This window comes from Pieris rapae, chromosome 6 (assembly GCF_905147795.1).
Source record: "Pieris rapae chromosome 6, ilPieRapa1.1, whole genome shotgun sequence".
In the NCBI taxonomy this organism is placed as follows: Eukaryota; Metazoa; Arthropoda; class Insecta; order Lepidoptera; family Pieridae; genus Pieris; species Pieris rapae.
The window spans coordinates 3839512-3854626 of record NC_059514.1 but is presented as its reverse complement, the minus strand read 5'-3'; the positions used below and the strand labels follow the sequence as shown (position 1 = coordinate 3854626).

The following is a 15115-nucleotide window of genomic DNA, read 5'->3' as shown; positions in this document are numbered from 1 at the left end:
AACACCGAAAATGTTTAGAAAATGAAAAACGGCTTAATGTTGACAGTTGCCAATACTTTTATTTTTTTTTTCTCTACACACCGTTGCATTTGATGGAACCACTAAGAAAAGCAGTGGGCCCATTCTTCATCAGATGGAACTTCATTAAAGTAATGCTAATCGCAGCCTATCATAGCATTGAGTAAGCTCACATTGAAAGTCATATTAAATAATTGACCGAAAATTTTCTCGCGTTAGATCATTAGATTTACCGCCGATTTACAAAAACAAATGACAAATGAATGCAATGTAGTACATGAGGTTACCAAAGAGTTCTAAAAGTGAAATTCAAAAAAGTTTTCATTTTTATAACTGGCCAGTTCTAAATATTTTCTTTACCCACGCAAAAGAAACAAGTCTCGCTACACTAACTGGGTAAAAAGTTTTGGGACCCATGGAATACCAAGGGTGTTAATTTATTCAGTCCCTACCTAGGGGACCTTACATTAGGTTATTACGTAATTAGCAAACCTAACATTATATCGGCCCATATGAATATTATAAATCTTTTGTCTAAACTAAAAACTTTACTTATATACTTTTTTAAATTATTTATTTAGAAAAAGTTAGTTTGCATATAAGTTACGAATCACAAAATATAGGTGTTTAACAAAGATTTGTCCTCTATCAGCAGGAGGCATGTTGAAATAGGAGCACGCACTTACATACTCCTAAGAACAACACGCAATAAAGTAGTAGAAACTACTAATATCACCGCATACACGAATTCAAGTACCACCAGTCACCACAAGTAGCACCCGTTCACGAGTATGACGCATGGCCAGCCAACGGCCCCCTCGCCATATTTTAGAGAGACAACCCGATGTATGGACGCCGCCACAAGCAATGAAATTTAAGTGACCATGACTATCCTTGAAATGTGGACTTGGCTACACAAGAAAATAGTAATAATACTAATTATGCCAACTTTAAAATTGTACATTGGTACAATTCATACCAAATGCTTGCAAATAAATTATTAGTATTATAATGAAGGTTGGCTGGATAGCTGCTTATTATTATTTATGCAAACACGTGGCTATAAATGATGCACAGTTTGTTTTTAAATCCAGCTTATCTACGGAAAGTGTAAATAAATAATGCGGCCTGTTTATGGTTATTTTTAAAACATTAAAAAAGTATGCGGCGGCTACGCTTATAAAATTTAAGCTTTGCTCTTAGTTATAGTATATTATATATTTAACGCGGTACGCTCTTGTTTCTCGATGTTTTTGGCCTAAAGCTAAGCCCTAAGCTTTAAACATCATCACACAGATAGGTATTACTTAATAATTTATATAAAGCATTGCATTTTTGCATGTTGTCCAAACATATTATCGAGGGTCTTATATCAGTTTTGGTTTATGCAACTTCCTTCTTGTGTTATGCTTAAGTATGACCTTGTTGGTGCAGCTTAGTAAAATTAATTATGTAAATTTATTACACCTTGACAGTAGGTAATCTAATCCCACAAATTTATGGCAATTTATCGTAATTGTTAGTCATAAAAGATAACATATTTACTATGGTTATATAAAGATTAATCAACTCGATTATTGATAACTGTATTTATATGTTCCCAGTGTTAAACTTAAATCATAAAACTAATACCGGTAAATAACACGTAATTGTTTATACAAAAATGTGTAGCACAAAATAGAAACACACAAAGCAGTACTGCCACCTACCAAACGTAGAATTCAAAATCTTATATTATTTTTGTCGATTTCCTGTCTTTTTTGTATTCTTCTCGCTTCATTATAACTTGGCCTTAATATGGTGTGTAATTATTTTTAGCATGACTGTTTTGTCTTTACACTTTATTTTATTATATGATGCTTGTCTCACGCGCACTATACCTCCTATATGCACATCTGACCCGTATAGAATCGATTAAGAAAAAGCGGATCTATAAGTTTTAGGACTCTCGGGGTAGGACCCACTACGATCACACATTACGAGCCTGAGCTTTTATAAGATTTATCAATTATATATAGCAAGGAGGTTGTGATCAACATTAAATAAATAGTCTTTAACAGGTTCAGAGAAAACTCACTAGATAGTTTTCAACATGAACACAGAAAATGTACTGTGACTGGTATAAAACTTTAAATCTTTATTTTATTATGATATTCGTGTTTGTTCGTTTAAACCATTATTACATTACTATTACAGATGTAGTCATAAAGGTCCTAGAATATAACACAAGCGTGAAAAAATATTTCAGTTAAATAAATATAGCTACCATAAAACCATTACAATAAATTTTTGCATTTCATAAAATATTTGTGTGCCAATTTGTTTATATGATATTTAGCTTTTTCCTCCACATCGTCAAAGTAAAAATAAATCCCTTTTCTATTATAATTTTCCAGTATCCTTCCAAGTTCGAACCTGGATACGCCAATCTGCAGAACTCCAACGATGGTCGCGAATGCGGACTGCAGTCGGTCCAAAATGGCTCTGCCAGTTGTAAACCCGCAACTGACAAAGCAACTTCTAAAAATAACTAACCCTAAAACAATGATGGGGACAATTATGGGTCACTTGGACAAAACGATTATTAAACATCGTTTTGTCTTAGGCGCGACAGATAGCTCCATGTACAGAGGCTGTTTCAGCGCAGAGGAATCAGTCACCCACGTATTCTTGAAATGCGAAGCTATGGCTAAATAACGTGCAAATATCCTCGGAACAGTGAGGTCGCTCCGTCAAGTGCTCAGGAAACTTCTACACGTTTGCTTTGTGAGTTAGTCTGGCTTATTTAGCCAGGACCTTACGCACAATTGACCTGTTGAGAGTCTAAGTGCTGAAACAGAGTTCACAAACCAATAACTAATATCCTTTTTATCGTTTGGATAATTAACATGATTTTATAGTATTAGTTGAAACACTACTAGGGCTGCACGACATTTCTATCGATAGCTCTTAACAACTGTATTTCCACCATAGCTAATGTTTGCATTTGACAACATTAAAATGGCTTTAAACTTTGCACTTTTTTATTGTGACGCCACTAAATTAGGACATTTTTCGGTTAAGTTGACGCGCTAATACTTACGCTACATATTAGCGCGTCAACTTAACCGAAGCGGTAATACTTTTTAATAAAAAGGAAATTAGGAAATCGTCGAAAGGAGAGAATAGTAAATAAAAATCTATAAAATAATTAAGATATTATTTCGAAAAGTGATTTTAGCGAGCGTTCCTAATGATCCAGTCAGTGTAACTAGAGACTTTGGTACTAATGCCAGGGAATGTTGCATTTGCGCAATTGTGTCCCCAGGATACTATACCGACGACAATCTCTCCAGCATACAATGGACCACCAGAGTCTCCCTGACAGGCATCACGCCCTCCAATATCTAACAGTCCAGCACATATCATGTTAGGTGTAACGACGTTAGTGCCTGGTAGTAGTTTGTAGCGATCCCTGCAGAGTATATTGTTGATTGTGTACAATTCTACATGTCGGAGAACCCTTGATGCAACTCCATCAAACTAAAAATGAAATAAGTTTTAGTTTAAACTAAGAAGTACTTCGCTTAAATATATAAATGATTGACCTGATTTTATTATTTCCTCTGACTCCAGCTAATGGAATACTAGTACCACAGAAGAGAATTTTGGTTATGGTTTTGTTTGCAATTATATCAGAAATCCTAACCTCAAAAATAATATTTGTAAATATATCAAAAATAATGATGTACTTACAGAAGTGTCTCCCCACCCTGCGTGGACCACAGGGGCGTTATCAGGCAGTTCATAGCCTTGTGACACGATAGTTGCTCTCTGGATCACTGGATTCCAGACCAGAGGAGTAGACAATTTCACAATGTTGATGTCGGCATCGAATCTTGAGGCTTTGCGGTATTCTGGATGTTTTTTCTCATAATCTACGTAGTGCACAGCTCCACCTTCACTACGGTAGGTAGTTCCAGCTCTGATACGTCTGTATTCAGGTCTATAGTCCCTAAAATATCATACTTAAGTGTTCAATTTAATTTAATAATTCAATTTAAAGCTTTGAGACCGATATTATATAATCGTATGCTTTTTGAAGCAAAGCAAACAGTTAACATTTTGAACCTTCTTCTCTTTATTATATTGATACACTACTAATGTCAATGGATAAAAATGTGATATCATACACAGTGTAACAAATACAATCTTTATATTTAAACTTTTTAAGAATTAAGATTTTTACTATCGAAGAAGGATGAATAAGTAATTTGCGATTCCAATATATAATGTAACTAAGATAAAATGTATGTTACTCTATATAAAGTCTTTGAATATATAATGCTATTTATATTCGATGATCTATCGTCATTAATATTTTATGATATATCCATAACCATCAAATACATATTCTTACCATCCTTCAAAACAGTGCGCTGCTGACAAAATCCAGTCTTTTAAGAGGATATTGGCTCCACATATTTGGTTCCAGTTACCAGTAAATGTACTATAGCCCTCCAATTGCACTATGTATGGATACTTTTCGATTGAAGTCTCTTCTCCCCCAACAATTCGATTGGATGTGGCGAGGGCGTTTCCTGTACGTTGTAAGTACGTTTAGATTTAATTTTTATGAGATTTGTAAATATTCCGTAACATAAATCGTATGGTAGCAACATGAAATTTGCTTAAATTAATAAAAATCACAAAAGCTATCGTCTATAACTCTGAACTTATGTTTATACTTCATGAAAAACTAAGAATGAATAGTATCTAACGATATACACTAAACGCAGTAACATCACAATCTACACTAAAACAAGCAGTTGTAAGTAAGACTAATGATATGGTTTTGCGTGGCCTTAGCTAACTGAACAAAATATAGACCCGTAAATGAAGACAGATAGATCAGATCAATTGTTGATTATATTAATATTACAGAATCCATGCTGTGGGTAAAAAAATAATGTAAGCTTTGTTGATTCAGAAAATAATATCTTGCAAACACATGGCAGGCGAACATCGCTATCTCGTGGGTCCGGCTCGTATAATAAAATGGATATGTTTTTTTGTTATAAATAAATAATAGGAAGAGTTAGAAAAAATAAATGTTAAAAATATCTTTTGGTTTCCAAAACTCTCCAAAATATGGATCTCGTGACATTGTAGTTCTTAATCCCACAAGATCTCGAATTAATTGATTTTGATTAAATTTGCAATCCCCACTCATGACTGATTATACAATATGGCCAACCACTGTTTCATATATCGTCAAACGTCAACATTTTAGCTGAACAACTTATTAACTGAATTACTTATTAATTACCACGATTTAAGACACGTTCGGCAAATCACGAAGTTGAATCTACGAGCAAGTTTACGTGCAAATAGGAAAGAAATAGTTTTTACCTACAAAAAGCAGGACTGCCAACGGAAGAAGCGACATATTGAATATTTATTCGCCAAACTGAAGGAAGTATGCGTCGTTGGGTATTTAAAGAAGTGCAGATCATAAAAATAATCTATCTCTTTATTGGTACAGTAAATTATCATTCTTATTATCTTATCTAATTTAAAGTTGAGTTTCTATAATTATAATCCGTTTTTCAGAAAAGATAATCATAAAATATTCATTTGAAAAATTGGTTTAGAATGAATATTTAAAAAAGTTCAAAATTTTGCTTTTCATTTCATACTGAAGGCCTTGATAGGTTAGATACAAACATATCTAGGTATCTCTTCGTCTTATTTGGTCTTGCCGCTCGCCCTGTCAATCTTACAATAGATCCTCCTTTTTTTAGCCTCTACTTAGTCAGATATTTTCTCAAGGAGGCCGGTTCACCGCTAGATTAACCTTTTCATATAGACGGGAAATTTATAGGCTGAAATTAAATTTTGTCATGTGTTTGGATGCCTAAATCTCAGATTCAGTGAAGTTCAGGTATTCATAATCTGCCTTGGCATTTTGATAATCCGTGATCTCACTTCACTTACAGAAGCCGGCTTACCTCGTTTTTGGAATTTATTTATGGCATATTATGGCACACTATGGCATTTTGTCAAGCAAATTCATTTTACGTCTTGGTATGTAGAGGAGTTTGTAAGTGTGAATGTTGTCTATGAATATCTTGACAATTAACTCATGTTATTTAAAAACCGGTTTCTAAATTCATTTTGTTAACTGAATAGTTTTTATTTAGTAATATGATAAAAAAAGTTTCCCTTGAATAGTTTACTACTATGTAATAAAACAAAAACCTTAGCCACAGCAACGCTTGGCCGAGTCTGCTAGTTAGATTATAAAAAGTAATAGTCGTGAAAGTTAAAATAAAAAGTTTAATAACTACTAAGTCAACTAAAGAAGTACATAATGGTAATATTTTAAATATACAATGTGTACTTGTGTAAAACAGAAGATTTTATCTTTTTTAATTCAACACCCTATTAATAATAATTGATGTTTTATCAATATTTATAAAAATATAGAAACCTAAATTGCGCTTTGATAACCATTCAAAACCAAATCATTTATTATCTATTGAAGGAAAGCTGAAACTCAATAATTTTACAATTGCAATTTGCATTATTGTCTTTATCCAGGGACCATGTTATTGATGATTCATTGTCAAAAGCGATATTCTTCTTCACATGCTATACCAACAGGAATTTTAAATTAATGGGTTCTTCTATACACTTTGGTATACCTACTTACAAATATACAAATATTTTTGCAGAAAAATATGAGAAAATGTTAATATAAAATTTATTGTATTAACTATTTTACTAAGCATGATATAATTTTTTTTTAATTTCTCTTTATATTTTATTTTTCTTCTTTATTTCTTATTTTTATTTCTCTTCTTTTTTTTAACTCTATTTATAAATAATTATGTTTAAACATACCCTGAATTACATATAAATTGTCGTATAGTATTTGTATAATATATAAAACAACTTTAACTTCGCATATAAATGGCAAAACAATAAACATGGCTCTCTTGAAAATCAACACATTTAAGATTTGAATTTTGAGAGTCGATTTTTCGTTCCAAAGATAATCAATTTCACTTGAGCTTTTTCACGGTTATACTTTATTACCAAATGCCAAATCGTAAAATTATCTGAGAGCCAAATCCGCTGTGAGAGTTTGAAAAATCATTCAAAATAACTGTATGAGTTACAGAATTGCAAGGCTGAACATGATCGATTGAACGCTAAGGGCAAGAAAGATTTTGTAAAATGGTGTCTTATACGAATATGATTGAAATTTTCGTAATAAAAACAAATGTTTTCAAACATGAAACCATAATTTTATTTATTGATCATGAGTATATGATGAATATTGTCCAGGAAGTCCCGTTGATGGTACTGTAGGATTGATACAATTTACAATTGTACACATTAACGTGAACTTGTCACAAATATTAACCAAGATCAACGGTGATATTTAGGCTCTTAGGTGAGATTTAGAGAGAGAGAGAGAGAGAGAGAGAGAGTAAGTCCGACTCATTGGTACTATTTTGTATTATAACGATTTTGTTAACATCTCGCTTCTGTTCTCTAATGTTAACCTTGTTATGGTCGGAAAGTAAAGAATCGTTATCGTGCTTTTGTTATCCAAAGATAAATAAAGTTTGACCAGACTGTATCAGCAGTATAATACAGTGAAAGTATTGCATAACATTCGCAAGTATATTTAGAAGAAAGTAGTATATTATGAAATAGAAAAAAATATTTATTTGATTAAAGCAACATGCACAAAAATATAAAAAATAGCTTTTTTAAACTCAGCTCTAAGTAAATAGGAATAATTAACCAATTATACAATTATTTTTTTTTAATTCTGACAGTATATATTTATATGCATGTTTTGTTTCGTCAGTGATTACCCGCCCGACATTATCCGACAGTTCTTTATTGCCTTATGACTACCGAAATTATTGTGTTAATTACGCTACTGATAAGAGATAATAAAATATTGATTCCGTAAGATGCTTTAATACCTGGAATTATATTTCGGCCACGTGCCTTCCTTAAACTCTCTACGTTCTTTGGATATACATAGGTCGAGAGGGCCTGATGCCATTCCCCCAATTGTACGCAGTACTTGTGAGTTGGCTCCGGTCATAACGCACAATGTCAAACAGCTACAGGTAAAAAGATCTGTAGTTGTTTGACATTGTCCCGAAGTACTGGAAGACCGCTTCTATATATCCGGTACCGAAAAAAGGCGATCCGTTAAACTATGACCAATTAGCATATACTTCTTGTTCATCAAATAATGTAAACGTAATAATATGTACAGCTTTCCTGCCAGTTTACTGTGAAATGTATGTATATAATATGGCGTAAAAGTCGGGACTACCTGTATGCTATGCAGGCTGGTTTATTAGATAACTAAATATACCTTAGAACCTAACGACCCTCCGGACCCCTAAGCCCTACAGATGTACACTAACACGTTAATAGTGAATATAAAAATAAGAACGGAATGTCTGCCCTACCGGATTCGCAACTTTAAGGGGAAACGTCAAAATCAAATCTCATGCAACGCTTAAAACAAGCGGAGCCTCGGTCGGCTAAATCTTGTCAAATGTAACCCAAGAAGATATAAATTAGCACGTTTTCCTCTAGCATTCTTAGCTAGAAAGATGTTTAGTTCGCGATAATGTGGAAGCCAAGGCTAAATTAGCCTCTTTCCACTTGACCGTATTCAATAAAGAGCGATTCAAATTGTACACGCCAATCAACTTAACAAAACATGGCGCTGACAAAATACCATTTACCGTAAGACCCAAGACGAAAACTGATAACTATGGATTTTTAAATCTGATAACATTATTGCCCAATGTGCTTCATTGAGGACAGAAATAATTGAAGTGTCTCAGACCCAAGACTTTTTATGTTAAAGAAACACAGTGTGGTTTACAGTTTAGCAGCAGAAGGCGGTTCATAATTTACTTTACAAGTTGCCAAGACTCTTTCTGAATCTCAACCTTAAACCACTATCTTCACCAGAAAATACCACAGACAAAATCCCGGAAAGGAACTAGTCTTGAACTTTGTTTAAATTAATATCTACTTTATGAATTAATATCAGAAAGATATAAAAGATAACGGCGCTTTGTAACTCCTATATATAGAGAATTTTCTAGTTTTTTTTTACGTCAATGTAAATTAACAAAATGCTGTCCACATTATTTTTCTTTACAATAGTGCTATCCGCAGGTAAATTCTATCATATTCAAGATATTAATATCAATTAATATTTTTTTGACATGATTTTGATCAACAATATGTTTACTAACAGGATACGCTAAGGTAAAGTCACCGAAAATTGTCGGTGGGGAGGAAACAACAATAGAAACCTATCCATACATTGTTCAAGTGGAAGCTTTTAATACGTGGACGGGGTGGAATCAAAACTGCGCAGCCAATATCCTGAACTCGAACTGGATTTTATCAGCAGCCCATTGTTTTGAGGGATGGTAAGTTACTTTACATTCCTAAATAATTCCAAGTCAGCTAGAAGTTGTCAAGCACCACTTCACCAATTATACAATAAATTTAAACCAAAACGATGTTTGTCCGCGATGGACTCCTAAACTACGTTACCGATTTTAAATTAAATTGGCACACCGTGAGCAGTCTGGTCCAACTTAAGAGATAGGATAGGTTAGATCTTTAATTATAGTCGCAAGTTTATTGTATTGCAAAATTATTTGTTTATTATTTGATACAATTCTAACAGATGGCGCTGTGTTAAAAGTACCAACGTTTCACATAAGTTCTCCTACCGTTTCCCTTGATTAGTTTACTACTATGAAATATATATGTTACACACGCTCCACTCATAATCATGTTGATCTTAATGTAAATTAAAAGGTTGATTACTATCAACCTTAATATAACATAAATATATAGATTGAGTGAATTTCAAGAAAACAGTTATAATACCAGCCACAGCAACGCTTGTCCGAGTCTGCTAGTATATTATATTTATATGAGTGTTTTGTCTTGTGATAGTAATAGCATTTTTTCTGCTTTCAGGAATTATTCGCCTGCCACTACACGAATCAGGGCCGGGACAACTACCCGAAACACTGGTGGTGTTGTCCACTACGTCGACTATGAAATCAATCATCCGGAATACCGAGTTTTTTCCCGTTACGATGCTGATATAAATGTTGTGAAATTACTTACTCCTATTGTCGAAACATCGTCAGTCAAAAGAGGTACTCTTGTCGCTCATGGCTTTGCCATCCCAGATAATTATCCTGTTATTCACGCTGGATGGGGACATACTACAGTAAGTTATTAAAATAATATTGGCCCAATAATAATTTATATTATAATTTCTAATATAAATCTGTAAATTTATAAATGTAAATTAACATTTATAAATAACGAAATTTAACGTGAAAATCGGTGGTCTAATTTAGTCAACAAATTAAATTATTACCACCGGACATATACAATATGATTCTAAAATAGATATAACGTATATATATATTATATACGTGCTTGCTTAATATTCAATTAATATCTTCGTGCTTAATGTCTTTGTGAGCTTGCTTACATACATATATATATATATATGCTCAAAATAAGCTAATTATGATGTTAATGGACTATGCAAAACAGGGGATATGCAGTTGAAAGTGAATACATACAAACATATCTCTAGTGTAAAAATATTTAATTTTTTTCACAGTTTGGTGGAAGACCTTCCAATGTGCTTCTCCATACGCAGATGTACACAATAAACAATCAGCTATGTGCCACTCGTTATCAGCAATTAAATGGTGTCGTTACACCCAACATGATTTGCGCTGGTCTCCTAGATATTGGAGGTCGTGATGCTTGCCAGGGAGACTCTGGTGGTCCCTTATACGCGACGGGTCAAAATGGACATATTATCGTTGGTGTCGTATCCTGGGGACATAGATGTGCCAACGAAACCTTCCCTGGACTAAGTACCAACGTTGCTTCTTATACCAACTGGGTATTGGAAAACGCTCGCTAAAATATTTAAAAATTAAATTAAATTAAATATATATAATTTGTTTTATTTAAGAAATGAAACATATTTCAAACTGTTTAGTGGGTAATAAATGCCGCGTAACGGCTATTTTTATAAATCAAAATAGCCATATAAGCAAAATAGATATATAGGTTTGGTAACTAACCAAACCTATTTTAAAGTGTTTTTGTGTAAAAGTAAATTTATATTAGTTCTTGTTACACACGCTCCACTCATAATCATGTTGATCTTAATGTAAATTAAAAGGTTGATTACTATCAACCTTAATATAACATAAATATATAGATTGAGTGAATTTCAAGAAAACAGTTATAATACCACCCAATTTGTACTTTTCGTTTTAAAAACCTGTATGTTAAATAATGATCCTTGACTTGGTACTAGAAATGCATTCAGACGGCAATTTTCAAAGGAGCTGATATGAAGGACTTTATAAACTTATTAGGTCACATCTTAGATCACCAAAAATTCCTACAAATTTTATTCGTGCGGTGGGTCTAATGTGGGTCATAAACACCCTGTGGCCCTCGCATTACCGTCATCTTTCGTTTGGAAGAGCCCTTTTGAACTCCCTAAAATACCAAGGCCATGTTGCCACCACTGGCTATTTATTTTATTATAGCAGCGTTTTGTATGAATTTCAACATCACAATTATTTATTACGCTTAGTTATCAAGTATAGCAAAAGTAATCCGACAGCTCTTTATTGCCTTACGGCTACTGAAGTTATTGTTTTAATTATGCTCCTGATAAGAGATAACATATTGCCTTAAACAATCCTTAATCAAGTTAGATAATTTATAATTGTTACATTTTTCGATTCTAATCCGGTTTTATAATAATGCATATTGATAAGCAAATCTATTGATTAAAGCAGAATATTTATATAAAATAATTACATATAAAATATGCCTCAAAGATTTAGTACAGTGACATCTAGAAAGAAGAGAATGAATGACGATTAAGTGTAAAGTCTAACGTCTTTAACAGGTTCAGTTCTATGTCACTAGATGGCCCACATCTTAAGTTCTAGATACTTCGTTTTCAGTAATTTGCACACTTTTCTTATTTAATTCTCGTAATCAAATACATAATACTTCTTGTAACTTTGCAAACAATTTAAAAGCCTTCTGACGAGTTTTCGTCAAGTTAAGGCGCCACGGGCTTGTTTATTTTATTAAAATTAATCAAAACTCGTTCCTTGATGTTACCCGTTGATATAACATGTCTAACATATTATAAATAGTAAAAAAAAACAGATTTTAATATGACATCTTTAAAGACAGTGAGCAGCTGATAAAACCCGGTCTATTAAGATAAAATTGTCTTCATACTCTTGGTTCCAGTTGTTACCTAAATTAAAATATATTCATGCACTGTGTACGGGTTATTTTCATTTTTAGTCTCTTCTCCCACAACGAGGCGATTTGATCCATTGAGAGCAGTCCCTAAAGTCCAATTAATAACATGATAATGGATTATCTACGTTTCGCGTGCTTTATCATAGTCCAGGTCAGCCTCGAATGAACGTTATAAATTACGCTTTTTGCGTATAAATAAAACGTTAATTAATATATATATATATATATATATATTACTCCTTTTAAACAATGTGAAATAAATTTAAAAAAAACGCTATTAGCTACATCGTTTATGTTGTATCTATTAAACAGCTAAGAAAATTTTTGGGTCGCATAGTGAGTATGAATTTATTCATATTACTTATTTTTATTTCATATTTAGTTTTAACTTGTTTGTAACGAGTTAGTAACAATTCGATTTTAGCGATGATGTTAAAACAAAATACTCATATATTGTGGTATGGACAGCATACCAACGTTTTCAGTTCTTTGTGAACCAAGCATACTTATGACATACATATAATATAATATATTTTACTGTATTTATCAGTCGTATAATTGTGACTTTCACCCAATTCAAAGTCGTCTTTAATAAAAGCAACGGCAAACTTCTAACATAAAACTTCAAACATTGTCTCGATTTACATTAGGTACTTTATCTTATCTTATATCTTTAAACGAGCAATTCTTGTATATACATATAATTGGAATCTCGGAATCGGCTCCAACAATTTCCATGAATATGAATTAGTACACGGGTAGTTTTAGGGGGCGATAAATCGATCTAGCTAGGAATCATTTCTAAAAAATATCATTTTATTCTGTCGGTAAGATCGAAAAATATTATTCATACGTCATCATTTTATTAGTACGTAATTCGTACTGAAATAAAATTTCCAAACACAATTTATAAAAAATAAAAATAAAGTACAGAGCAAAGCCGGTCATCCAGGTACTTAATTTTATTAGGCAAAGGCTTAAATATTAGGATCAATAAATGCGTAAAAAAAACATATTTCGCTTTAAACCTCTTTTTAACGCCAATAAATAATGTTCAGCATTGATTTAGTTCATAATTTAATCTTATTCTATCCAAGCGTTGTCTTCACAGCGTAAACACAATTTTCCAGATACAGGCGCACCTAGACTATTTTTTTATAAATAATCAGGTAAATTTATATTTCTGGCGAAAATCATAAATATTACATAATATTTATACCGCCAAGTAAGGTGCTATAGAAAACACTATTGTTTTGAAAAAACGAATACGTAATCACAAAAAATAATTGTTGCAATAAATACTTTAAATATATAAATTTCGAATTCGTGAATATGTTTGTAAGCTGTGAGCCTCACACGTGTGAGGATGTAAAATCTTTGTTTGCATTGAGATATGGTGATATTTTTGTATGGTTACATATTCTAGTGTCATGATCAAAGCGTGCTAACACTAACTAAAATACAAAACAACTATTTGTATAATTTGATACGAATGATGCTTTTATCGTCATAATGGGTTGCTAAATGGCCTCTCCTACACAAAAATAAATGTATCTACTCTATATTATAATTAGCACAAACTATATATATCGTGTATGAGGCTACACTTTCCCCGGTAGCTTAACCGTTTTAAAGGTCATCCATTTTCAATAAACGCTATTTCATATGTATCTTATGTGAATATTATTTGGTAGGTCATTGACCTTTTAAGTATTGTGATTTATCTATGAGTGGTATTTCAGTGCGATTTAAATTGCATCGTGGCGCCAGCTGCACTTCTGCTGTTATCATCTCCACTCGGTGGAAGCCATCACATAAAATACGAGCATTATGAACCTGTACACATTTGAGATAATTGCTTGAGATTTATATATTTCACATTCACATTCATACAATATTATTATTTGTTTATATATATATATATGTATATATATATATATATATATATATATATATTACTCCTTTTAAACAATGTGAAATAAATTTAAAAAAAACGCTATTAGCTACATCGTTTATGTTGTATCTATTAAACAGCTAAGAAAATTTTTGGGTCGCATAGTGAGTATGAATTTATTCATATTACTTATTTTTATTTCATATTTAGTTTTAACTTGTTTGTAACGAGTTAGTAACAATTCGATTTTAGCGATGATGTTAAAACAAAATACTCATATATTGTGGTATGGACAGCATACCAACGTTTTCAGTTCTTTGTGAACCAAGCATACTTATGACATACATATAATATAATATATTTTACTGTATTTATCAGTCGTATAATTGTGACTTTCACCCAATTCAAAGTCGTCTTTAATAAAAGCAACGGCAAACTTCTAACATAAAACTTCAAACATTGTCTCGATTTACATTAGGTACTTTATCTTATCTTATATCTTTAAACGAGCAATTCTTGTATATACATATAATTGGAATCTCGGAATCGGCTCCAACAATTTCCATGAATATGAATTAGTACACGGGTAGTTTTAGGGGGCGATAAATCGATCTAGCTAGGAATCATTTCTAAAAAATGTCATTTTATTCTGTCGGTAAGATCGAAAAATATTATTCATACGTCATCATTTTATTAGTACGTAATTCGTACTGAAATAAAATTTCCAAACACAATTTATAAAAAATAAAAATAAAGTACAGAGCAAAGCCGGTCATCCAGGTACTTAATTTTATTAGGCAAAGGCTTAAATATTAG

The 15115-nt window shown here is 32.3% G+C and overlaps 2 protein-coding genes and 1 long non-coding RNA gene across 4 annotated transcripts; 2 read left to right on the top strand and 1 right to left on the bottom strand.

The window, feature by feature from the left end:
- Positions 1-3198: 3198 nt before the first annotated feature.
- Positions 3199-5526, bottom strand: LOC110995697 (trypsin, alkaline C-like). Its single transcript, XM_022262986.2, has 4 exons — positions 5410-5526; positions 4418-4598; positions 3754-4012; positions 3199-3540 (listed from the first exon to the last, which is right to left on the bottom strand). The coding sequence occupies exons 1-4, from the start codon at positions 5444-5446 to the stop codon at positions 3235-3237; spliced, it is 783 nt and encodes a 260-aa protein (XP_022118678.2). The 5' UTR covers positions 5447-5526; the 3' UTR covers positions 3199-3234.
- On the top strand, positions 5447-7481 carry LOC110995698. 2 transcript variants are annotated; one of them, XR_002600263.2, is made up of 3 exons: positions 5447-5536; positions 5997-6084; positions 7184-7481. It is a non-coding gene; the product is annotated as an uncharacterized LOC110995698 (long non-coding RNA). The 2 variants fall into 2 exon arrangements; XR_006750290.1 differs by lacking the exon at positions 7184-7481 and adding an exon at positions 6601-6783.
- Positions 7482-9149: 1668 nt separating this feature from the next.
- LOC110995701 (trypsin, alkaline B-like) lies at positions 9150-11057 on the top strand. The gene is made up of 4 exons (XM_022262989.2): positions 9150-9228; positions 9311-9488; positions 10051-10309; positions 10715-11057. The coding sequence occupies exons 1-4, from the start codon at positions 9186-9188 to the stop codon at positions 11024-11026; spliced, it is 792 nt and encodes a 263-aa protein (XP_022118681.1). The 5' UTR covers positions 9150-9185; the 3' UTR covers positions 11027-11057.
- Positions 11058-15115: the final 4058 nt, after the last annotated feature.

Coding starts and splice junctions, on each gene's coding strand:
- LOC110995701 (XM_022262989.2), top strand. CDS start 9,186: ATGCTGTCCACATTATTTTTCTTTACAATAGTGCTATCCGCAG. Junction 9,229..9,310: donor TACAATAGTGCTATCCGCAG/GTAAATTCTATC, acceptor GTTTACTAACAG/GATACGCTAAGGTAAAGTCA. Junction 10,310..10,714: donor CTGGATGGGGACATACTACA/GTAAGTTATTAA, acceptor TTTTTTTCACAG/TTTGGTGGAAGACCTTCCAA.
- LOC110995697 (XM_022262986.2), bottom strand. CDS start 5,446: ATGTCGCTTCTTCCGTTGGCAGTCCTGCTTTTTGTAG. Junction 4,599..5,409: donor GGCAGTCCTGCTTTTTGTAG/GTAAAAACTATT, acceptor TACAACGTACAG/GAAACGCCCTCGCCACATCC. Junction 4,013..4,417: donor GCGCACTGTTTTGAAGGATG/GTAAGAATATGT, acceptor ATGATATTTTAG/GGACTATAGACCTGAATACA.